The 24,797-nt window shown below is 39.2% G+C and overlaps 1 protein-coding gene across 7 annotated transcripts in view; it reads left to right on the top strand.

Annotated features, from left to right (window-relative positions):
• Positions 1-24,797, top strand: part of CXXC5 (CXXC finger protein 5) — a 108,769-nt gene that overhangs the window by 57,859 nt on the left and 26,113 nt on the right. For 6 of the 7 annotated variants that reach the window (XM_087721870.1, XM_087721865.1, XM_087721867.1 and 3 more), the window contains exons 2-3: positions 10,432-10,553; positions 20,606-21,571. In XM_087721870.1, coding sequence (XP_087577996.1) covers positions 20,792-21,571 — 780 coding nt within the window. In that variant the 5' untranslated portion in view covers positions 10,432-10,553; positions 20,606-20,791. The remainder of the gene's footprint in view (positions 1-10,431; positions 10,554-20,605; positions 21,572-24,797) is intronic. The other variant, XM_014063914.2, reaches the window with a different exon arrangement.

Here is a 24,797-nt window from a genome sequence, read left to right as displayed (position 1 = left end):
AAGGCAATTTAAATCATGATTTAAATCGCTAGTAAAAACACTTGATTTAAATCAACTCGATTTAAATCATAATTTTTAAAGAGCAACTGTCATCTCTGTCCCGCAGTGGCTCCTCCTCTGATCCGCTGTTGACTCACTGACCATCCCATTCACTTTAATGGGACTGCTGGTGATGTGGCAGTGACACAACAAGGTGAGGGACGTGGCAGGCAGCAGGTGAGTGGATGCCCGCTAACATCCGTTGCCATGATGGGATCTGAAATGACAGGTACTCTTTAATATATTTATGAGCTGCTTAGAAGGTTTCACTTTCACTTTTACTACTTGCCCTTCCTCCTCATTCTTAGAGCCTGATGGTACAGATGCATTTCTCTTCAAACAGTTGTAGTGTACATAGATTTGCAAAACAATGGGATTAAGGAATATTCCTGAACTTTGTTTTATGATTTATCTCATGGTTAGTATGAAATTATGTGAATGCATCAATGCAGTGCATGTTATCTCAGCTTGCGGAGTTTGGATTCATTGAATGAGTTAACCAAAATGTAAATATTGCAGAATATATAGCCTCATGCTAGATAATTAAGCTCCATTTCATGCTGAATAAACTAAATTATTGAAGTATCTTAAATAGAAAACTATCTTTAGATAGATTTTTTTACTCCAAAAGCATTTTATTAAAATAAGCTTGATTAAAAAATGCAATTTAAATTAAAAAATCAATTTTAAATTTTAAAAACCTGATTTTTTTAAAAAAAAAACCCATCAATTTTTATTTACTGTGGGTCTGGGACAGCATCATCCTCAGCTCCTCGACTCTGGATCTTCCAGGAGATATGTGCCATCTCCGGCGGATGGTCCTGGTTCCGACTCCTCTTCCTCCTCTGAATCAAGATCCAACAGGATCACGACAAAACCTTAATTGAGAAAACAACCTCTGCAAAGAAGTTGAAGAAATAATGGACTACCCAGTTAGCTGCTGCAAATCAATAATACAAGACAGACTACAAACAACAGTAAAATAACAAAAATGAAGCATTGAAATATTTGTAAGAAATACCGTTTGCCTGCAAGCAGGAACTAATAAGACCACAAAATAGATAAAGTAATACAAAATGAAACTAAAGTGCCCTGGGACTTTATTATTCAATCAAACAAATATCTGCCATACAAAATGTCAGACTTTATTGAAAAGAAAGATTAAAAAAATTCTGGATGGTGGATATAGCGGTACCTGGAGATAGCATAACAGAAGACAAAGAACTGGAGAAAATCACAAATTAGAAAGACCTGCAAATAGAAGTAGAAGGATTGTGGCAAAAGAAAGCAAAGATAGTACTGATAGTAATAGATGCCTTGGGTGCAATTCCAAAATGTCTGGAGCACCACTTGAACAGCATCCATATTGGTAAAATCACCATCAGTCAATTGCAAAAAGCAGCTTTAGTTGAAAGAGCTTACATCCTGTGACTTTTCACACAGTCAAGCACCAACATCTGACTCCCAGGTCTTTGGGAAGAACTCAGTAGGTAGATAAAAATGTCAAATCGTCTAAACATGTGGCTGATTATTAACCATAACTGTATTCTGTTCTAAATTGTGAACTGGCCAGAGTTGCTCTGGCGTCGGACCGTGCCAAAATAAAATAAATAAACAGCATTATTTTTGTTTTCACTGTTTGCCCTCAAGTAGCTGTTTACACTAAAAATCTGGTGTTGGGGATAAACCTAGAATAATAGGTTTATCCTATTATTCTAGGTTCATTCTAAACTCCTATTTAGCCCACTTCAAACAAGAATGTTTTTTAAAATTCTATTTTTTTTGTTCCTGTATAGAAAAAGGATCACGGGATGTGATACTATTAATTTGTAATGTGTATATGTGTTGAAAAGTATTCATAAGCATCAATCACGTGTCAACCTATATGCTTTGTCAACTACATTCTAATCCTACCAGATTTGAAAGAAGGCCTATTTTCTCATCTCTCTTGCCGGGGTGTAAACTGCCTGGGGTTTCACAAACAAGGCCACCTTAATACCATAACAATAGAGTATCACTACTTGAAGACTAAGTTGGAGTACCTTACTCAGTTCATCATGATGGCCTGAAATGTCTCATTGTGTATTTTCCATGTTATAAAGGACAATTGAAGGATTATCTCCTCTTTAGTAGGACATGTTTTCATAACCATTTATCTAGAAACAAACTTGTCGGGCCTTTCAGCAGGATAGGATTCCAGTGTCTAAAGAAGTGGGCTGTGAATTAGTATTCTCGGAAAAGGGATTATGTTTGAGAGTAGCAGCCAATAAATAGATTCTGGACTAACAGGAAGAATTTCTCCTTGCATACCCATGAAATACATTTACTGTCCTTCAGCACCTATGCCCAGCTGGAAGAAATATAATGCTGTTGGCAGCCAATTGCCAGCATGCCAGTCCATTGGCTGCATTCAGAATTGTTTTGACTCTGAGTGCCCACTCCAATTCTGATGTCACTCAGCATTTAGCAGAATAGAAAGTGTCACAATTAGGAAATTGGCTATTTCTTCAAAAGTTACCATTTGAAATGTCCCCCTTGAATGAGTTCAGTGTTTTCTTGAGGTAGCACATAACAATTTCTTCTACCATGTGAACTTCAAGAAGTATCAGTAACAATAGCAGCTGGTATCACAGCTGGGAGACAGGAAGATGCCAGTGTGGCGATATCAAAAGACTACTGACTTATGGCTATTGAACAAAAATCATATAGGAGGTAGAATGAGGATTAGCTTATCCATAAATATGCATTCAGGGGTTCTGGATTTGTGGAGTGTCAGGAAAAAAAGTTCAGCTGAGTTTAAAGAGAGAAGTTGAGAACAATAAAATGGCTTGTGAATATGTTAAGAGTAAAAGAGGGAAAAGAAACAAGGGGAACTGAGTAACAAACAACAAAAATGATTAAGATTTAAACTTAAGTCTTGAATTCTTCAATATTTCTATTGATTTTGATAAAATAATTTGGAAAAAAACTTGGGATGAAATAAAATTACAAGTGAAGTAAATGTTCAGCTGGGTCATTTATAGAACTAAAGATAGAAATATTATAAATGGTGACGTATGCAAAGGCTTTTTCAGAAAGAGAAAAGTATTTTTTTGCTATTACAGAATCAACACTCCCAAAAAACCCCATTCAAATGCAATTATCATAGTACCTAGTAGTAATAGTCTCTGGGAATCCTAATAGGCACAACTACAATATTTTTACGGTTTTCTAAGGTCTGTAGTGTTTGTTAGTGCCTCTTCACAAATGTTGTATTAGGTCTGAATTCTGCCATAATTTTGTGGAGGAAAATTTTTATCCTGTTGTAGGGTTGCTCAATGCAACACATCTGCCTTTAGTTTAGGTGTTTGAAAGAAGAATAATTGTGCCTTAACGAATTATAGAGCTTAATATATAATTTATGTATTTTTTGCACTATAAGATGCTCTAGACCAGCGAAGGCGAACCTTTTTTGGCTCATGTGCCATAAGCAGGGGGAGCGCAGGGGGGTCATGCGTGGGCGTGCCGCACGCATAATGCAATGCATGACACACACACCCAGCACGCATGCGTGCATGACAGGCATTTCCCCCCATTTTTTGCATGCTTTTTTTGCCCTCCCAGGCTTTTGAGGCTTTATAGGAGCCTGGGGAGGGCAAAAACAGCCTCTCCCGCCCCCTTGGAGGCCCTCCGAAGGCTTCAGGAACTTTACTGAAGCCTCCGGAGCACAAAAAACCAGTCCTACGGGCAAACCAGAAGTTCGGGAACGGACTTCCAGTTTGCTCGTAGGGCCGGTTTAAGCCCTCCAGAGCCTTCAGGATGCTTCCCTGAAGGCTCCGGAGGGCTTAAACCGGCCCTACGAGCAAACCAGAAGTCTGTTATCAAACTTCCTGTTTGCCCGTAGGGCCGGTTTTTTGCACTCCGGAGGCTTCAGTGAAGCTCCAGAGGGTGTCCGGAGGGTCGGGTGGCTGTTTTCACCTTCCCTAGGCTCCTATAAAGCCTCTGGAGCCTGGGGAGGGCGAAAAATGGCTTTTCAAAAGCCTGAACTCAGCTGGCCAGTGCGTGCATGCATGCTGGCCAGCTGATAGGGCAACTCCTCTCATGCCCTGACAAATGGCTCTTTGTGCCACACCATCCCGGCTCTAGACCATAAGATGCACCTAGATTTTGGGGAGGAAAACAAGAAAAAAGAATCTGCCTCTTCCTCCCAGCAATTTGCCTCCTTGCAGCAAACAGCAAACAGCCTGATTTAACATAAGCCTGATTTAGCACAAGGAGCCGATTTAGTGGTTGGATCAACCTCTTGGAATACCACCGATCGGCTTTTTCAGGCTGCGGAGCTAGCTGAATGCTGCCTATGCGTGCCCCATTTTTGGCCTCCACGTGGCCCATTTTCGGCCCATTACAGGCAGCGTGGTTCGCAGCCGCTGCTGATCACTGCCACTGCCACCACCATTTGGCAGTGATCGGCAGCGGCGATGGATGGCGGTGATCCCTGCAACCTGGAACAGTTGATTGACAGTATTCCCGGAGGTCGATCCAACCACCAATTAGCCACTCGTACTAAATCATGCTGTGCTGAAGCTGACTATGCTGTTTGCTGTAAAGAGGCAAATTGCTGGGAGGCAGAGGCCTGAAGGGTGGGGGCCGGCAGGTGGGTGGGGCTTTGGCATCATTCCCTCTATAAGATGCACAGACATTTTCACCCACTTTTTTTGGGAGGGGGAGGGAAAGTGCATCTTATAGTGCGAAAAATAGGGTACTTCAGAGGAGCCTTTCACTGGATTTGAGCAACTTATAAATATGATTGGAATTAATACCTCAAATCTTAGCTATTGCAGTTACAATATTATTACCAGCAGTACAATCATACAGGAATAAAATTTATAGTGGTTTTAAGACAAATCCTTCAGTTTTAATAGGTTAAGTACTGAATGGAGTAGAATACAATTGCTGCCGTATTAGTATAAAATCTTGGCGGGTTTCATGTATTATAATGAAAATTCTTGTTAGCAAAGGTATGCTTTGTAAGCCATAATAACAGTAATCAAATCAAAATTTATTATAGTCGTAAACCTCTATAGATAATAACAGTAATCCCCTAAAGGTTGGCTTCTCAAGCTGTCATAGTTTAAAATATTTTAATTAACATATAATTATTGAAAATAGTATATCTATTTCTTGTACCACCCTAACCCTAACCTGAATGAAATAATTAGTTTTATTCAAAGGATTAATTACCCAATTGATTTTAGCGAGATACAATACCATAAGGAATTGCAGCTCTAAGTCTACTATATAAAATCCATGTTTATTTGTGAATTATCACATCAATAGAATGCTGCATCCAGATCCAAACTAATGTTGATTCAAAACTCAAGGTTTTTTCCCCTGTTATATGTGATTTATGTATACAGCAATTAATACAGAAAACTCAACTTTTGCTTTTCTCCTTAAAACAAAATGAGCCTTTTCTGTAGTGATTCACTACTCCCAAATGTTTCATTTTTAAATAATGCAAGTTGATTTCAAGGTGCTGAACTGGTATAAATAGCAAATTACATCAGAATCTATTAAATCAAATTAAATGGCTTGTCCTTTCTTCTGTCTCCTCCCCCCCCCCTTTCCTCACCTTCTTTGGTTAAGCTATTCAAGTAATGATCATTTGAACTGGTGAGGAAGAACTGTCCAATAACTCAATTCAGATTCAGCTGAAACTCTACTAAGAGCTGCCTACATGGGTCCTTCTAAGTCAGGGGTGTCAAACTGGCAGTCTGTGGGCCGGATGTGTCATGTGCGGGCCACGCCCACCCCAGCTCCACAAAGAGGAAAAGTCATGAAACGTCACATGACAGCAATGTGACGCTGCAAGTTTGACCCCTGTGTTCTAAGTGGTCTCTTTGGCCTGATGCAGTTCTTCCCTTTCTTCTGAAGCAGCAGCTGCCGCTCCTCTATAAAATTATCACTCAGAATGGTCAATAATTAACTCTTGGTTTCAAAGCAATGGTGGGTTCCGGATCCCGTTGCAACCGGTATGATTGCAACAGGACCCGGTGTCCACTACATGAATGTGTGCAGCGCGCACATGCATCCCTACCTCTTGCGATGCCTCCGTGATGCTCCAGCTGCTCTGCGGAGCGTCGCACAGGCACCGTGCGCTCCATGTGCGGAAGCGCTGAAGAACTCAAATACAGGTAAGGAGCTTGGGCGGGCAGGTGGGCCCTCCAGAGCACTGGAGGGCTCACCTGCCGGTACCCGGTGCTCCGGGTACCCGGTGCTCCGGGCAGGAACCGGTACCCGGTGCTCCGGGCAGGAACCGGTACCCGGTGCTCCGGGCAGGAACCGGTACACTCGTACCGGGGTGTACTGCCTGCAACCCACCACTGTTTCAAAGGTATTTTACCTTAGATTAGAAGGATAGACTAGAGTCTGGAGAGAGAATGAAGGATAGACACCAGACTGAAATCAGGCAGATTTAGAGTATGGCCTGTATAACTGTTGTGGCCTAGCAGGATCCGGTTGAGCTGCTGATGGACTCAGATAGCGAGGAACCATGAGTCTGCCAGGGAAGATGTGGAGGACCCTGGGCAGAGTTCAGACAGAGCAGGGACCACAGAGGCTGGTTGGCCACTGGGAGGTGCCTGAGGCATGGAGCAGTGGGGAGGATCGAAGGCAGTTTGTCCCTGATGCAAGATTAAGAAGGGCGGAGAAACGGAAGCAGCAGCTCCGGAGGCAGACTCAGAGATGATCGTTAAGCCCAGGTGGTTGTGGCTTGGCCCCTCCCAAAAGAGTATATAAGTGGAGAAGTTGGGAGGGAACATTTGCAGGACACAACCGTTTGAAACAGTATTGGAAAACTCTGTCTGTCTTGTATCCGTGCCTGTTGGATTTTGGGTTGCTGCCAACTATTCTTGCATGTGAGTCTTGTCTGGGCCTTCAGCCAAAGGAGTCGATAACTCCGTGATTAAAGAGTGGCAAACAGCCAAGCCTGTGTCTGGGTGATTCGCAGGTTGGAGGGGGGAGGTCAGAAAAGTTAACCATGACTTAATCAGGATGGAAACCTAACATTGGGTATAATAAGTTATTTGGTATTAAGCAGCCAAACATCTTTTTTCAGTCTAGCTCTGAATTTATTCTCTTTCGCAACCCATTTGTGGTTATGTATGCAAATCTGGTGAGAGCAGCAAGATAATGTCTTTGAGCCTATTTAGGTGGCCTTTTGCATGAAGCTGATTATATTGAGTGGGACCATTAGCATATGTATCTGTTTTTAAGAATGATTATTATATATATCTCACATCAATAATCCTGTGAAATGTCTTGCAAGTAATACATAATGGAACTATAAATACCTGGTATCTCTTAGATTTGTAAATTTGGTTTAAAAAAGTTTAAGCAGAAGAAAAGAGAGCAGGCACGCATATTCTGCTCTTAGATATTATATTTAAAAATGCTGAAGATAGCCAGGAACAATAGATTGCCTTCCGATTTTGTTCAGTCTCATTTTCTGAACTCATGCTAACTCTCCCTCATGTTTCTGAGACTTGTGGAGACTGAAGGTTTGTTTGGGATGAGACGTCTTTCAAATGTTATTCCTTGATGTAAAGCAGGGGTGTCAAACTAGATTTCATTGAGGGCTGCATCCGGGTTATGTTTGACCTTGAGGGGCTGGAGTGGGCATGGCCAGCTTAACCTCACTTGTGTTGGGGAGCCTATGGTTGCCTGAGGTTTCTGCCACTAAAAAGGGGCTGTCGAGCTGTTTTTGGCTGTGCGGGCCTCCTGCAACCCTCTGCCACCCATGGCCCCCACAAGCCTTCTTTTTGGACTGGGATGGCCTCCTTCAACCTTCTGGCAGCGAAAACGGAGCTCAATTTCCGCTAGCAGAGGTACTATGGGCCAGTCTGTTGCTGTTTCCAGGGCAGCCCCGCGGGCCAGATCTAAGCACCCCCCAGGCTTAATCTGGGCCCCGAGCCTTGAGTTTGACACCCCTGATGTAGTGGATCAGTTATAGGATACAATGCATAAATGTATTACTAAGTAATCAAAGGCTTTTGTGAGGACTAAAACAGTGTATGAGGACTAGGGTCTTAAATTATTATTCTAAAATAAAGCATTTAGAGCAGTGGTTCTCAACATGGGCCCATGCCCCATAGGGGAGCAATTTTATTTTTAATGGGGGCAATTTGAATCTTGTTTAAATCAAGTTAATGGCCTTTTAGGCTTCCACATGAGTAGAGTTAACTTTTTGAGTAAAGTAAGTATAATATGCCATGAGGTGGGGGGGATCAGGAATTTAGAGATGCTTAGGTGGGGCATGACCAAAGAAAGGTTGGGAACCACTGATTTAGAGGTTTTCAACTTTTTCAATTTTTTTTCCTAATCTCTATTCCAGTATGGTACAAACTTTCTTTTTCTTTTCTTTTTTCTTTTTACAAATGAAGCCGAATATATGTGTCCCATGATAATGTTGCAGGATCCAATTTAGGTCGGTCGCCAGGACCAGAAGTTTAGTCTTCTGAGTTTTTGGAGTTATGCTGGAGTAAAACAAAAACCTCTGGTCCTGGTGATCTACCCAGATTGGATCCTGCAAACTTTTTTAACCGTAGCCACGAAAATCGGCTGGGTGATTTTGGGTCAGTCTCTCTCTCTCTCTCTCAGCCCAAATCACCTTACAGGCTTCTTGTTGCTGTTGTTGGGAAAATAGGAGGAGGAAGGTAGGTTGGATATGTTCGTCCCTTGAGCTATGTGTAAAAGTAATAAAGATAGGATACAATAAATCACTTATTTTGTTTTGTGTTTAAGCTGATTTAGAAACTTTCCCCAGAAAAACATGAATATTAGCAATATGTACAAAAAGTAGGAGCTCTACATTCAACCTGTCATATTTTTCTTAACCATAGTATGGAAGTGGTATGCCATTGCCACCTTCTAGGATCTTTTTCAATTCACCAATCTCTTTTATTGTGATAGTCTCCCATCCTAATACTAACCATGCTTAGTCTTGGTTAACTTTTAGGCCCAGGCAAGATATTCAAATTGCTGCCACCTGCTGGTGGACTCTAAAGATATATATATTTTACTATATGCACATTTAATTGCTCTTCGAAGTTTCTGGCTGTGATGCCTAGAGCTAGAACATTTGCTATTTTTCATTAATCAGAAATAATTCAGTACTATCTTTTCTAAGTAACAAATTTTACTAAAATCCATAACGTTTTATGCTATAGCTCACAAGCTAAAGATACTATGGATAAATATTCATCCATTTTCTAGAAAAACTATAGGCAACAAACTGGAAAAAAACAAACTGCTGAAAAATTTAGCAAAATCAAAAATATATTAAGACTCATCGGAATTCATTCCAACATTTATTCTAATTAGCATTCTGGGGAGATAGTGGAATTCAATATGTGTAAGTACAATGTGGCTCTTCATTGTCTTATTAAAGTTAATATATATATTAAGCTCTCATTAATGAACAAACAAAATCAGTAGGCTTATTTTTTAAATTTTCTTGTTGAGAAACATTGTGAACAAAGCCTACAAACAACTATGCACTTCAAACTTCAACTAATGTATTATTTAAACTTGTATATTACTTTTTGTTTGGAATTAGGATATAAAGATGCCTCATTACAGTGTTTAAACAGTTCTAGCTATCACCGCCATTGGTAATGAAATTTGAGTGGGTAATCTAATTGGTTCAGTGATCTGTTAGATTTACAAGGGAAATCTTTTAAAAGGGTGTAATGCAGCAGGCTTTCTTTCCTGAGTAATTTAGACATTCTCCTAAATCTCACGACATACTGTCCCTGTGATGTCCAAAGACTTTCGTGGGTGCTCAGGTGCATATCTGTCAAAAAACTCTAAATTATAGCCATTTTTCAGTGGGTACAAGGCTTTTGGATGGGATGAACAGTTAACTTGTTAACTTACTTTGTTTGCTTATTGGATTATTATCATTGCTCCCTATTTTTTTCCTCCTCCTCTTCTTCCTCCTCTTCCTCTTCCTCTTCTTCCTCCTCTTCCTCCTCCTCCTCCAACACTATTGACCCAAAAATAAATTACTTTTTGGTTTTGTACGTTATCTAAATTGCTGCTGGAAAGGTCTGTAATATGGCAGTATTTGGGTCATAATACTGATAGGACAACATCTTGTATACAATTTGTAACATTATTTTAACTGACTAAGGAGAAATTATCATTAACATATATTGTCACCATAATGTTTAACAAACTATTAATAAACGATAGCCGTAAATGTTGGGCCCAAAATTAACAGTTTTAAAGAGGGAGAACTTTTAGCTGATAAACAATGGGAACTGAACTAATTATGTACTGTAGATAAGAAGCATATGTTTCCATTAAATGATTGATGCATAATAATATTTTTTTCTGTGTTTCATTATCCAGGGAGGAATCTGAAGATTTGTGGATGGATTTCATATGGAATATCATTTAATGTGCTGAGATAAATAGAAGAATAGGCCACACACCTTTCTGCTTCTGTTTACATTTCAGGTTCAAATACTAAGGTAGATCATTGCTTCAATTAATTTACCAAATTAAATCACTTTAAAATAAATCAGAGAACTGAAGTTGTGTTTGGTTGCCTCTACTGAACTAATTACAATGTTTTTACAGCTGTTTTTTCTAAAATAAAACCATTTGATTTAGATGTATTCAGTACATCTAGGAGAAGAGTTGAAGGTTGAAGAATACTGAAACCATCAACAATCTAAAAAATCATTTTCTTATTTCATCTTGTGGGAAACCAATGACATATTGTATAAGTAGCAAAAAAACATATGGTTCCCTGGTATATGATCGCAGTTATACTATTGAGCCCCATGGGATAGAAACTTACCTGTGATTGTGTAAGGCAATTAGCCTAGATACTAGAGGTGAGATTCAGCAGGTTCTGACCAGTCCTGGAGAACAGGTAGCGGAAATTTTGAGTAGTTTGGTAAATACCACCTCTGACTGGCCCCGCCCCCATCTATTCTCTGCCTCCCGAGTCCCAGCTGATCAGGAGGAAATGGTAGTATCGTTCCCCTGGAGTGAGGTGGGAATGGAGATTTTATAGTATGCTTCCCCTGCCACGCCCACCAAGCCATGTCCATAGAACCTGTAGTAAAAAAACTTTGAATCCCATCACTGCTAGATATGTGGTTGCAGTATTCTGGAAGTTTTCAAGTTTTGTAGTCCTATGCTTGCAGACTCAAATTGTAACACTAGGATTTGAAATTCTGAGCTGCAGGATTTTTTCTAGTGTTGTCATAATTTGGTTAGAGGAGGAGGAGTACAATGAATGCTTTTTGTTTGAACTGCATCCCATTTAACGGACCAATGTATATTGCGTTAAGATTTGTCCATTATATCAAGATTTTACTGCCCAAATGCTTCCATTTATGACAGTTATGTAATTATGCAAATTATATAAATTGGCACAAACAGTATACGTGTGCATTTAACATTCTTCCCCCTGAAATGTCTGAAAGCTCAGGACTTTACTATTCTCAAATCTCATCCACAAGTAAATAATATTTGACCTCCTGTAGGTTAGTCTGTTTTCCATTCTTAAAGCTCACCATTTACCTAAATAGCAAATTCTATTAACACCAATAGCAGTGAGGCACTTAAGTAGCTAAATCATACCATATTTATTGGAGTATAAGATGCACCTTTCCCCCCCCCCCCAAAGAGCGTGGAAATGTTAGTGCATCTTATACACTGAATACAGCCATTTTTGGCCTCCTGAAGCCCCGCCTCTGCATCCCATTTTTCCCAAAATGGGCCGTTTCCCCCCAAACAGAGGCATTTTTGCCTTCCCCCTGCCCCAAGAAGCACTCTGCAGGCTTCAGCAGGGCTGGGGGAAGGCATATATGCTCCCGTTTTTGTGAAAAATGGCCCATTTTTCATAAAAACGGGGGCATTTTTGCCTTCCCCCTGCCGTGCTGAAGCCTGCAAAGTGCTCCTGGGAGCTGGGGAGGACAAAAACTTTTTTCTTACTTATCTCTTCTAAATCTTGGTGCGTCTTATACACTGGTGCATCTTATAGCCCAAAAAATACAGTAGTTGCTTTTCAAATGTCTCTATGACTATGAACATTTGGTGCAAGAATGAGGTTTGTAGTCATATTGAAGATTTCCTTTATTTCAAATAAAATTGTCACTGTAGCTGTTTATTATATTATAAAACTGTCCCTATTTCTACTTTGGCTTTTGATGAGATTTAGCCATGTTTCTTAATACAGCAGGAGTTATTCACTAAGTAGAGTTACAAAAAGAATCTATTTGCTATAGAGCTTGTCTACTGATGGAAATTTTGGTCATGGTAGAGTAATTTTGGAATTGGGTGGCCTTAACAAATCCAATAAATGAACACATACATGTTGCTACTGTAAAGTTCCCAAGGGATGACCTAATTAATTTACGAGCCTCGAGACAAAGTTTTTTTTAAAAAACCCATTCATTTATTAGGATCAACATCTTAGCATGATCTTCTATGGAGCTGTAACTGGCTTCCTCTATCTCCTCCCTTCTGTCATGTGTCATAAATAATACTCACGATCTTACTCAACATATGGCACTGCATGGAGTATTGATGGAGAAAGCTACCAGCATGGCTACATATCTGATGGAGTAGATGACAGCATCCAATATGGTGGCAACAGATTCGGCTTCATAGTAATGACCTTTGATTTGCTTGTATTGTCAGTACTTTTCCTAATGAACGGTTGGCACTGTTTTGCTTTCTTATTAGAGAGCCCTTTGTAACTTTTCTGCAATTAAAGCCTATGTCTTCTTTATTCACATATAAAGAAGACATATAAATATGTCCATACGCGACGTCTGGTTAGGTCGTTGATCTTGATCCATAACCTGGTTAAATTAAAGTTGCTTTCTTTGGGAATCCCATTGTCTATTTTATCATGTGCAGACATTTGTAAACCACTCCAAGAGTGCTATAAAGCATGTGAAGTGATTATAAGTAAGTGCTATTGCTAATGTTGCATGAAGGCCAGTAGAGGAACTGGATATGTAAGATTATTAGAAGTGGAATTTTTTCATGCAAATTTTCTCTCAACATGTTTTTTATTCTCTTTGTGTAAGTTGAAGAGATGCAGATGTTTCTCTTTTTTGCATCATCATCATCATCATCATCATCATCATCATCATCATTATTATTATTATTATTATTATTATTATTATTATTATGTTACAAATTTCAAAACCTCTTTAGAAACTGTGTGTTGACCGGGGTTTTCCCCCTTTTTCCATTTTCTCTTATACATAATTAATTTGACATCACATCATTTCTAATTTCGGCCCCACATTTTCTTTCAAAATTATCAACTTACATTTAATTTTTCTTAACAAATAGACAATCTTTTTCGCCCTTCCGTAAATAATATATCAACTTTATCGTTTCATTTTCCAGTTGTTATTTCTAGTTTCTATATGCAGCATATACCGTCAAATTTCATTTTAATATAACAAGTATTTCACTTAATTGGTTATCCACACTTGACAATAATATTCTATTTAGCTATATATCATCAACAATACCCATATATTTCATTTTCTACCAATATCTCTCATTTTCATTTTCTTCCTTTCCTAATCATTTTCTCTCAACTTATCTCTTGCTCTCTTTGATGTTCTATTTTTCTTCCGCTTTCTTTTTCTTCTCCTATCTCCTACTCTTTGGAATGAACTCCCCACGGAGATTCGGACCCTCACCTCTCTCCAGGCCTTCCAGAAAGCCGTCAAAACCTGGCTGTGCCGGCAGGCCTGGGGTTGATGAGTTCCCCTCCCCTCTCGACTTGTATGGTTGTATGACTCTTGTGTATTTTAATTACGTCTATTGTGTTTGTATCCCCTTTTCCCCTTTTGAGTTGTTTGCCGCCCTGAGTCCCTCCCGGAGAAGGGCGGCATACAAATTAACTAAATCTTAATCTTAATCTTAGATTATAGCAATAGCAATAGCAGTTAGGCTTATATACCGCTTCATAGGGCTTTCAGCCCTCTCTAAGCGGTTTACAGAGTCAGCATATCGCCCCCAACAACAATCCGGGTCCTCAAAAGATTATCTTTTTTCTTCTTTTTTTTCCCTTTTGTATATCTCCTGGCTTTCCCCTATCATTCTTCTTTGATTTATTTGAGTAACCTTCCCTTGGATTCCTCTTTTTTGCTCTTCACTGTTTCTTTCTTTACTTTTAGGTTGTTCTTTACTTGGATAGTATTTTCTTTTTTCTCTCCCTGCTCTTCCTGTGTCTCTATAAATCTCAGTATGATTGCCTAGCTGACTTTTATTTTCAGATTTTTTCCCCACCCTATTAGTCTTTTGTCTCTCTTTTATGTTTCCCTTTATCAGTTCTTCTCCAACCTCCTGTTCTATATCTTTCAATGCTTTTTCTGGTTCTTTAGTACCTTTTAGTGTTGAATGTGCATCTTTCAACATTTCAAGTATTTCTTCAAACATCCCACATTCCATGTTCAAATTTAACAAGTTTAACAAATTTTTGATATTTTATATTTTACCACATTTAATTGAGTCTCCTTATTTCCAAATTTTCCAGCTGTAGTATCCAGTCCCAGGGTAAATCATTCTATTTCAAAGCTTTTAATTTTCTTTCTCCCCCGTTGCAAAACAAAGTCAAAACAACCAAGACAAGTTGTATACTCCTTAGAACTTTTTCACTTATCTTTTCTGTGCTCAAGATTAAAATTTTCCACTGTCATTTCTTGCCAGATGTTGTTGTACTCCCTTCCTTCCAGTAGATGCCATTTGTGCTCTCCCAATCAGTCAAATCAATAAATTGTTGATATTTTCAAGAGTCCAAAAATTCCAAATCCATTCAATATAGATTTTTCTATTTTCTCTGTCCTCCCCCCCTTTTTTAAAGAAATTTAATCCAAATATTTTAGCCACAAACTTCTTGGGCAGTCACCATTTTTTTTCTCCTTCTCTTCCCCTCTTCATTTCCAAAAGCCACTTAGCCACTGTTTTAGATCGCCGAAAAAATTTTTAAGTTCCAAATGAAAGATTTTTTACCCTTGGGTCGGCCAGCCTTCTTCCCGGTCTCCACACTTCGACTGATCACCACTTCTGCTCTAAACTTGATCCGGATTGCCCCGACTTCAGAGTGGTGGGTCATTGAAGATGGCCGCCACCCCCACCGCCGGACTAGAGAGCTTATTTCAGACCTGCCAAGGAGCTTCCCTTGTTCCTTGCAGTCACAAAAACGCCTCTCTTTCTTCACCGTCCTTTCAAGATGGATTCTGGCCCAAAGAGCCTCTTGACGACAGTTCGCTGGCTGGGGTTTTAACGAGTCCCCTCAGATCTCGCTATTTCCCCTGCCGTTCCGGTGTGACGCTTCCGGGTTTCTCATAGAAGTAGATGTTTCTTGTGGACCTAGTAAATATCAGTGGTAGGAAAGATCAATCTTGGAAATAATTGTGTGAAGTATACAGTGGCAAAGAGAGGGTTGAACTTGAGAAAAGAAGACTAGAATTAAATGATTTTGTTATTGATTGTTTGATGGCTTTAGGGCTTTGTTTCTGTCCTGAAACTTAACTTTCAAGATTCTTGTCTGGACACAAGATATTGAGATATATCAAAACCATTTAATTCTATAGGGTTGAATGGGATGTAAAATATTCACCATTGGCCAGAGGAAGTCATAGGTATGACTTGGTAGGAATGAATTGGTACTGTTGTAAGAATTACTTTAAATTTACTAGCCACTGTCCTACATTTTAAGAACTACATCTTTTTCTTAATGTATATTGCTGTTTTGAAGGAATCTTAACAATAGTGAAACCTGAGGATGAAACTCAAATACTTTGGCCACCTAATGAGAAGGAAGGACTCACTGGAGAAGAGCCTAATGCTGGGAAAGATTGAGGGCAAAAGAAGAAGGGGACGACAGAGAATGAGGTGGCTGGATGGAGTCACTGAAGGAATAGGAGTGAGCTTAAATCGATTCCAGAGGTACAGGACAGGAAGGCCTGTAGGAACATTGTCCACGGGGTCATGATGGGTCGGATGTGATTTTGCAACTAACAACATCAAAACAGTAGTACTTGGAGAAACTATAATTTATTTATCAGTTGATAGTAATTTTTTTGTTTTTTACTGTGATCACAAAGAGTTTGTGCCTGTTTGGGAACCTTTGGAACAGTGGTGGGTTTTATATTTTTTTAGAACCTATTCTGTAGGTGTGGCCTATTTTGTGGGAGTGGCTTGGTGGTCATGTGATGGGGTGGCAGTGGATTGGTGGTCATGTGACTGGGTGGGAATGGCCAAGTCGATGTCACTGAATTCTTTGCTCCAAAGAACGACCTACAAAAAGAAGATATTAAAAAAGGAAATTTATTATTTTGTGCACTTACTATTTAAATAAGAATAAAATAAGTACACAAAACAATAAAACAGCTACTTTCAGAGGAAATATGGCTGTCCTTGCTGGTCTTCAACATTACTGACCACCTTACACACACACTTCCAGCCCCTCTGCCTCTTCCCTCTTCCTGGATTCACTCAGACATTTTTAAAAGAGTTGAAGAGTATGTGCATGTGCACAGGCTGTGAGTTTTAAAAACGTCTGAGTGAATCCAGGAAGAGGGAAGACGCAGAAGGGCTGGAAGTGTGTATGCTATGCACAGGCTGTGAGTTTTAAAAACCTCTAAGTGAATCCAGGAAGAGGGAAGAGGCAGAGGGGCTGGAAGCATGTGTTCCTATAGTATCTTCCAGCCCCTCTGCCTCTTCCCTCTTCCTGGATTCACTCAGACGTTTTTTAAAACCCACAGCCTGTGCACATTCTTCTAGCAGCCCCTCTGCCTCTTCCCTCTTCCCCAACATCCCCCCCCCCCCAGCCACTCACCAGTTCTTTCTTCTTCTGGTTCTTCTTCTGAGAACTTTTCGTCAGCATGGTGAAGATGGGTGGGGCGAGAGAAAGAGGGAATGAGGGGAGGGAGCGTTCTGGTATGGGGCCAACGGGTACGGGAAGGCACGCTAAATTTCACCATCCAGTACAGCTGTACTGGTCCATACTGGTTGAAACTCATCCCTGCTTTGGAACTTACAAGATTCTTTGATGGGAGAATTCTACCATTCCAGCAGACATGTTTTTCCCCCCCCAAAAATACTTCAATTCCTGAAATGATATAACAGGTCCAAAGAAACAGTCAGATCACCAGAAACCAAATGGGATAGGAAAGCTATTCCCCAGCATTAATGTTACATTCCTTCAAAACATAGCAATATACAGTGCAATATGTTAAATGTAACTCCTCTTTTCTAGAGGCTCCTGATTCTTGAGGCTACAGTGTAAAGGAGAACCTTGATATCTTTGTTAGTCACATTTGTACAATTTAGATTATGAAATAGAAGCTGAAATTACATGAGTGTTGGTTCCTGGATGCTCCATACTTTTTTCTCTCTAATGAAGTGCCAATGAAGATGAAATGTAATCTCAGTGGAAAGGGAGATAGTGATGCTGTTATCCTGGTTTTCCAGCTTTCATGTCTGACAAGCTGGACTTGCCAAGCCATAATTTTACGTTTGCCATTTATTATATCTGTCTTTTGAGATTTTTGCATATGTTAGAAAATTGGTAGCAGAAACATTGTTTATATCACACTGAAATATAACTTGGCAGAAGGAGAAAGTATTTTGTACTACTTTTCTGAAGTTCAACAACACATCACAAGGAACAGCTCTGTTGGCTAGGAGAAATATAGAGCAAGTTAATAATTTCAGGCTGAAATTTGAAGCTTGCTTGCAGAAACATTTCCTTTCAAAGGTATCAGGAAAATATTCTGCTCTTGTCACACACACTTTTAGCAGATGAGAAAAAGAAAAGGATAAACACTTTCATTATAAAAAAATTGAAAGAAAGATCCTTTATGTAGAAACTATTCTGATTGTATATATTTTGTAGCATTTTGCCATTTTTTTCAGGATCAAAAAATTTCAATTTAAGCAAGCTTGGCAGTTTCAAAAGTTGTTTTATTTTTTAGTGTTTATTTCTCAATATAGTTTCTATAGTGCCAGTAAAAATATTTTTTCCACATAGAAAATCTTTTCATTTGCTTGTTCTATAGGCTAGATTTAATTTTTTATCCATTTTTTTGAAATAATGTATCTCAACTATCAGTGCATACAGTGGTATGGATATGGTGATTGTTGTGGCCCAGCAGAAGCCGTTGGAGCTGCCACCAGACTCCGACAGCGAGGGGCCCTATGAGTCGGCTCTGGAGGATGTGGAGGACCCTGGACAGGGTTCTGACTCCAAGCAGGGCGCAGAGAGACTGGTTGGCCACCAGGTGGCACCAGAGCCTTGGACCAGTAGGGAGGAGACAAGGGAGAGTGATCCAGAAGCCAGCAGTGAGTTGTTTCTGGATGCCCGGAATTGAAGAGCTAATAGGAACAGTTACGCAAGTACAGGAGGTAATTGCACTCAGCTGGTGGTCATTAGGCTCCTCTCCAGACTATAAAAAAGACTGCTTGTGCACACACCCCTTTTGCAGAAGTCAACGCATTGACTAAAGAGAACTGTTGTAACTAACTTGGCAGGCTGGATTGCTGCCAAGGTTTGTCTGAGTTGCTGCCAAGGTCCTTATTTGTTTGTTTGCTTGGCTTTCAGCCACCAAGATGTTGGTTTCTTGCTATTAAAGTACATTCCAGTTAAGCTCGTCTCGGCTTTCGTTACTGGACGCAGGAGGGGGTCAGAACAGGTGATGATACAATAATATGAGTAAGAAAACCTATTGGAAAACTGACATCTCTGTGTTTCACTTTTGGATTTGTGACTATTCCTTTTCACAATGTGACAATGTCACAGTTAAATAAAGTAAAAAGTTCTTTTCTCTGTATTACTGTGGTTGACAGTGAGAGACTGCCATTGTGCCTTGGCTATGAGATTTCCTGTTACAGAATATTTATGCTTTACTTTCAGTCCCATTCAAAAATTCAGCAAACCTTTTACCGTTTACAAATGCTTTAGGGCCCTCTGAGGAGAAATTAAAGAAAGCAGGCCTTATCCATGAGTCAAATGACTGAATTTTACCTTTGAAATTGCATTATCTCAGTTATCACTTCAGACTGCAATACCAATTTGTCAAGTAGCTGGAAAGATAAATTAAGTTTCAAGAGACTTTTTGCACAGTTTCTATTTGTGACTTCATAGTATGGTTTATTTGCATATAATAGAAATAAAGCTGACTCAGATTGAGATCTAAGATATATTGAAGTTTTCACTGGGTTAGTTGGCCTTTTTTTGCTTTAACCTTTGCTGAATTCTTTTCCCATTATTATAGCCTCTGAAAAGATATCTTTTGTCTTGCATCCTTCTTGCAAACTCATTGCTGCCTTTCATGTGACTGAATGTCTTAACTGCAAGTCTGATTTCCTATTCAAAGACATAAACTGGACATTATGAAAATCTGAAACATTGTTGTGTATTTTCTCCTTCATAGATTCAATGCTGCAGCCTGAAAGCCAGATATCTGAGGTTTCACACACTTTTGTTTGAGAGTTAAAAACTCAAGTTTTTTGTGACATTTATATTTAGAAGTAGAGAATATCTATGTTATTAGGAACTTTTATATACATTGAGCTTTCATTCATTCTGGCATATTCTTCCAGTACCTTAAGATTACATTCTTGCCAACTATACATTTTCATTCTAGCTTTGTTTTTTTTTGAATAAATAAGATATCTCATCTCTCTTACCGTAGAACAACATGTCTAATACAGTAAGAGTACTTGTTCAACTAACTTGTCTACTCATAACAGCTCCCAGGCAGGAGTTTTTCCCAGACCTATGTAAAATGCTGGAACTGGATTTGCACACAGATTCTTTCCTTCTCAGGTATAAAAATTATTTATCATTTAAAAATAAATGGGCAATAATAAATAGCAAATTAACAATTGCCGTTTAATTCAGCACTGGTTTCCCAATTTAGAATTTATGTTTTTAATAATAGAAGCTGACTTCTTCCTAAATTAATATGGAATGGCTGATTCGTAACTATCCTGCTCGGTCACATAAAGGACAACGCCTGTAGGAGAAATGATCTTTTGAGTACCCTTAAAGCAGTGGTTCCCAAACTTGGCAACTTTAAGACTTGTGGACTTCAACTCCCAGAATTCTCCAGCAGAGCTGGAGCTGGAGAATTCTGGGAGTTGAAGTCCACAAGTCTTAAAGTTGCCAAGTTTGGGAACCACTTCCTTAAAGGAAGAAAAGCTGTAGAGCCAAGAAGTTTACAAATAAAGAATTCAATTAGTTTCTTGTTACTCATGTACATGTATTGTACTGTTGCAGTCTGCTACCTATATTTACAAGAAATGTCAGATCACAGGGTAAGTCATCCAACGAAGGTCTGTAAAATCTAGGTTAATGATACAAATCACATGGAAATACCTGCTCTGACTATGTGATATGTCCTAACTTTATTATAAGGGAAATTTTAAGTGAACACTAATACAGACACTACTTGTTTTAGCAGTTTCTAACTTTTAGCAGTTTGCTAACGTCTCTCCTCTCTGTTCTGTTTTTTTCCCCCTTTACTTTCAGAGCTGCGTTTGATATATGAAACCTGCAGGAGATGTTGTAATGACTGTGAAATTACACTGAGGACAGATCTTGCTTCTTCCATTTTTTTTGTGATTACTGCTCTTACTATTGTGATTGATTATTTTCTACAGTAAGTGAGCTGGTTGCTTTGTCTGGTCCTTTTGTTTAAAAAAGCGAGAGAGAAAGATGTCTAATCCTGACGCCCATCAAGATGCTGGTATCAAGCCAGGCTTGTTGGAAAAGAGCAACAATTCTGGTGATTCTCAACCCTCGATCAATTTGGAAAGAAGGAACAAAAGTGGGATAATTAGTGAACCTTTGAACAAAAGTCTTAAGAAGTCTCGGCCACTGTCCCATTACTCTGCTTTTGGTAGCGGCAGCTCGTTAAGTGAACATTCAGAGAAATGTGTCCCCATGGCCAACAGCAGTGAGGCAATCGTGGAAAAAAGCAATTCTACCTCAAAGCACAAAACCATCTCTGACATGTTGAGCAAATCAGATATTTCTTTGGAAGGACAGAACATCTTGCAACAGTTTGCTCAGTCTACAGAGTTGCTCAAAAGAGTTGTCCAGGAGCACATCCCTCTGCCTAATGACCATGGGACGGGCATCTCAGACATAGAAGCTGTCTCAACTGCTGAAACAATGAACAACCCATCTGATTTCCCTTACCTGGGGGCTTTCCCCATCAACCCTGGCCTTTTCATTATGACCCCTGCTGGTGTATTTTTGGCAGAAAGTGCACTCCATATGGCTGGCTTAGCAGAGTACCCAATGCAGAATGAATTGGCGTCTGCCATCAATTCAGGGAAAAAGAAACGAAAACGATGCGGCATGTGTCCCCCTTGCAGAAGACGGATAAACTGTGAGCAGTGCAGCAGTTGTAGGAACCGTAAAACTGGACATCAGATTTGCAAATTCCGAAAATGTGAAGAACTTAAAAAGAAGCCTTCTGCTGCACTGGAGGTAATTGCCTTTGCTGAGACAGCTTAATAATTCCCTCTCAACTGTCCTTTGTGGAATCAAATGAGGACGATGTGGAAAAGTCAGAAGTTTGAATCCAGTAATGATTTATACCTTTATATTTTATACAGCCCAGGCTTTTCACAGATAAAGACAGACACAGTTAATAATAATAACACTTAAAAGAGAGGGTGTTTTGCATTAGTTTCCTTCATGAGATACAATGAGCTAGAACCTTATATAGCAAGTTAAGAAAGCTGATGTGGCAGTCATTGACTCCTTCATCCCAGACTGCTTCCCTGGGTTCAGATTGCTGAGTATTTCTCCAAGGAAAGATAATAAGTGGGAGAAATTCCTGTACATTAAAGAAAGAGGATCTATTGTGTCATCCCAGGATAAATTTCTTGTTTAATAGTATAGTGCTTTTCAGTGTTCACAATATTTTTACATGTGTTATTTTGATTTAAATATTTCAGCAATGGTGTAAGGTAAGCTTATATTAGAACAGTGTTTCTCAACCTTGGGCGACTTTAAGTCCTGTGGACTTCAACTCCCAGAATCCCCCAGCCAGCACAGCTGGCTGGGGTATTCTGGGAGTTGAAGTCCACAGGACTTAAAGTCGCCAAGGTTGAGAAACACTGTATTAGAAGAAGGGCCAAGGGTAGAAGAAGGTATAGGTATAGCTTATTACTTTTACAGCTGGAGGGATACTTATGACAACAATTGAACCCAAAATTTATGTTGCTAAGCAAGACAGTTAAGTGTGTTTTGCTTATTTTACCTTTCTTGTCACAATTGTTTTAAATGAATCATTACAGTTGTTATGTTAACAACATGGCTAAGTGAATTTGGCTTCGCCACTGATTTTGTTTGTCAGAAGGTCGCTAAATGTGATCACATGACCCCGGGATACTGTCATAAATATGAGTCGGTTGCCAAGCATCCACTTTTTGGTAATATGGTCATTGTGGTGCTGCTAATGGTTGTGTTGCAGAAAATAACAGGACCTAGATGTTTCAGGATCGAGGATAAGTTTATTTGGCAGCCAGGTTCAGAAACGCTAGTCAAAGCAAGCATGTAACTTCTTAACAACTCTTCTAATGGAAGCACACATTCTTATACTTTGTCAAAAGCAGCACAACACGGAAATACTTAATCCATTTCTTATTGGTTACCTTGAGGAAAGAAGCCGTATAATGTCTTGCTTCCCCTTTTGTCTGGGCCGCAGGTATTCGAGCATGGAGCGCTTAGTCTCATAATGGCTATGTGGCTTTGTAAGAACTTTAGCTGAACTTTGTGGCTTTGGCATTCACGCTTCCTGTTCTTCCACAATCTTCAAACTCCCATCTTTTACTTTATAATAACAAGATGAAAGGTACCCCGAGAGGCTATCCAGCCTGACCCCATATGTTCACTCTTAATGTCCAAATCTCACTTTACGTCCTACTTCAGTTGTAAGGGTGAAAAACTGTCAGGAATCACTTGTTTCAGTGCCATTGTCACCAAAGAAATTATTGTAAGTCAAAGACTATCCCTATTTGCATTTAGAGTTTGTAGCTTAGGTGGTGCAACTGTGTATTCACGCTTCTTTGAGCTAGAAGTGAAGATGTAGGGTTTTTACCCTCTTCATGGAAGTTATTAAGTGATGCAAACATTTACCACTTTGTACTGTTTATGAGGAAGTTGTTTATATCCATGCCCCTTTCAAGATGTGATCATCCATTAATCCATACTAGTTTCAAACTAATGAAGCTTGATATAGCATAATGTTTCGTTCTCAAAGAATCAGAGCTGGGCCACTTAACTTCCTCTCTCCCTCCCTTGGTCGTATTGCAGCATACTACTCTTTACTTAGTTCAATACTGCTTTTGATTACATCTCTTCAAGGTCCCAACGGTCTTGATTTACCCAGCTATACAAGATTCTTATAACTTGGAAACATAAGGAGATAAGATGAGCACATATGTCTATATTCTAGAATACTATATTCCTAAACTCTTGTTTCTGGGAAGTTAACTTGTTATAAAGATTACATTCATTCCTTCATTTTATTTCAACCAACCCTTGGGATAGTGTCAATTTTCTCTCAGATGTTTATCTGTCTGAACTTTGTCCAGTAATTGACAGTCTTGAAAGTCCATGCCCGGAACCTTTATTAAACTTTTCACGTCAATAGAATTTGATTTAGTAAAGCTCATTGATGTTTGGCTAAGCATAGAGTTCCAAACCTTTGTAATTTGAAAGAACGGGTGCTTCAATATAGTAAACATGAGCTCTCAAATGAAAGAATAAAGATTAGGCAATAAGGATTAGGATTATAATTGAGATATAAGCACAGCAAAATAAAGACATAAATAATTCCATCATGTGAAAAAAATCCAGTAATATTTAGATTTAACTTTGCTAACCTGCAAGCAAAGAAAAATGTGTAAATGTGTTCATTTCTCAAGCTGCATTAATGACTTAAAAGATCAATTTATTTGAATTTGGGGAGTGACCTTAATTAAACAGTTTACTCCCATTTTACTTAAAAATGTACATACATACATTTTGATAGGCAAAAACATTGGTGCTTCTTCAGTATAGTTGCAAAAAGGTAAGACAAGGGCAAATCACTTCCATGCTGTTATGAAGAAAATTGCATGGATATGATCAGCAATTCATCAGGAGTTGAACTTGATTCAAATGAGTTGTTTCAAGAAAGCAAATTAGAAATTAAATCTGTTGCATATAAATGATACAGGTTTGATTTATTATTTGGGTCATTGCTGATTCCTGAATTACAGAATTGTCAGATTGCATCCAAAGCCCGTACATTCTAGCCTATTATATTATGTGGAGAGGTGCCAAAATTTAAACCCTGATTTTATTTGGCTCTGCAGGATGGATAGCAGTCTTCTGGAATTCTTTTGCTGTGGAGGTCATTAACTAATAATAAATCTACTTACTGGAATTTGGTGTCCTTGGAAGTTTGGTCCTTCAGTTTCTTGCTTAGCTGACTGGAAGCCATTTGATAGCCAGTATGTTAAAATGCAGCCTTGATAAGATAGAAATACCATGAGATGGAGATAGGTTGTCTCCCTAAGTGAATGATATTCAATCTGGGATGGACTTTCTCTGAAATGTCAGTTATGCTGTTTGGGACTACTCTAGTCATTGCCGAGGTGGCGCAGTGGTTAGGGTGCAGTACTGCAGGCCACTTCAGCTGACTATTATCTGCAGTTCAGCG

The sequence above is a fragment of the Thamnophis sirtalis genome, unplaced genomic scaffold (genome assembly GCF_051295495.1).
Source record: "Thamnophis sirtalis isolate CommonGarterSnake01/CBP01778 unplaced genomic scaffold, rThaSir2_p1.2 scaffold_8, whole genome shotgun sequence".
Classification (NCBI taxonomy): domain Eukaryota; kingdom Metazoa; phylum Chordata; class Lepidosauria; order Squamata; family Natricidae; genus Thamnophis; species Thamnophis sirtalis.
This window is presented reverse-complemented; position numbering and strand designations above follow the sequence as displayed.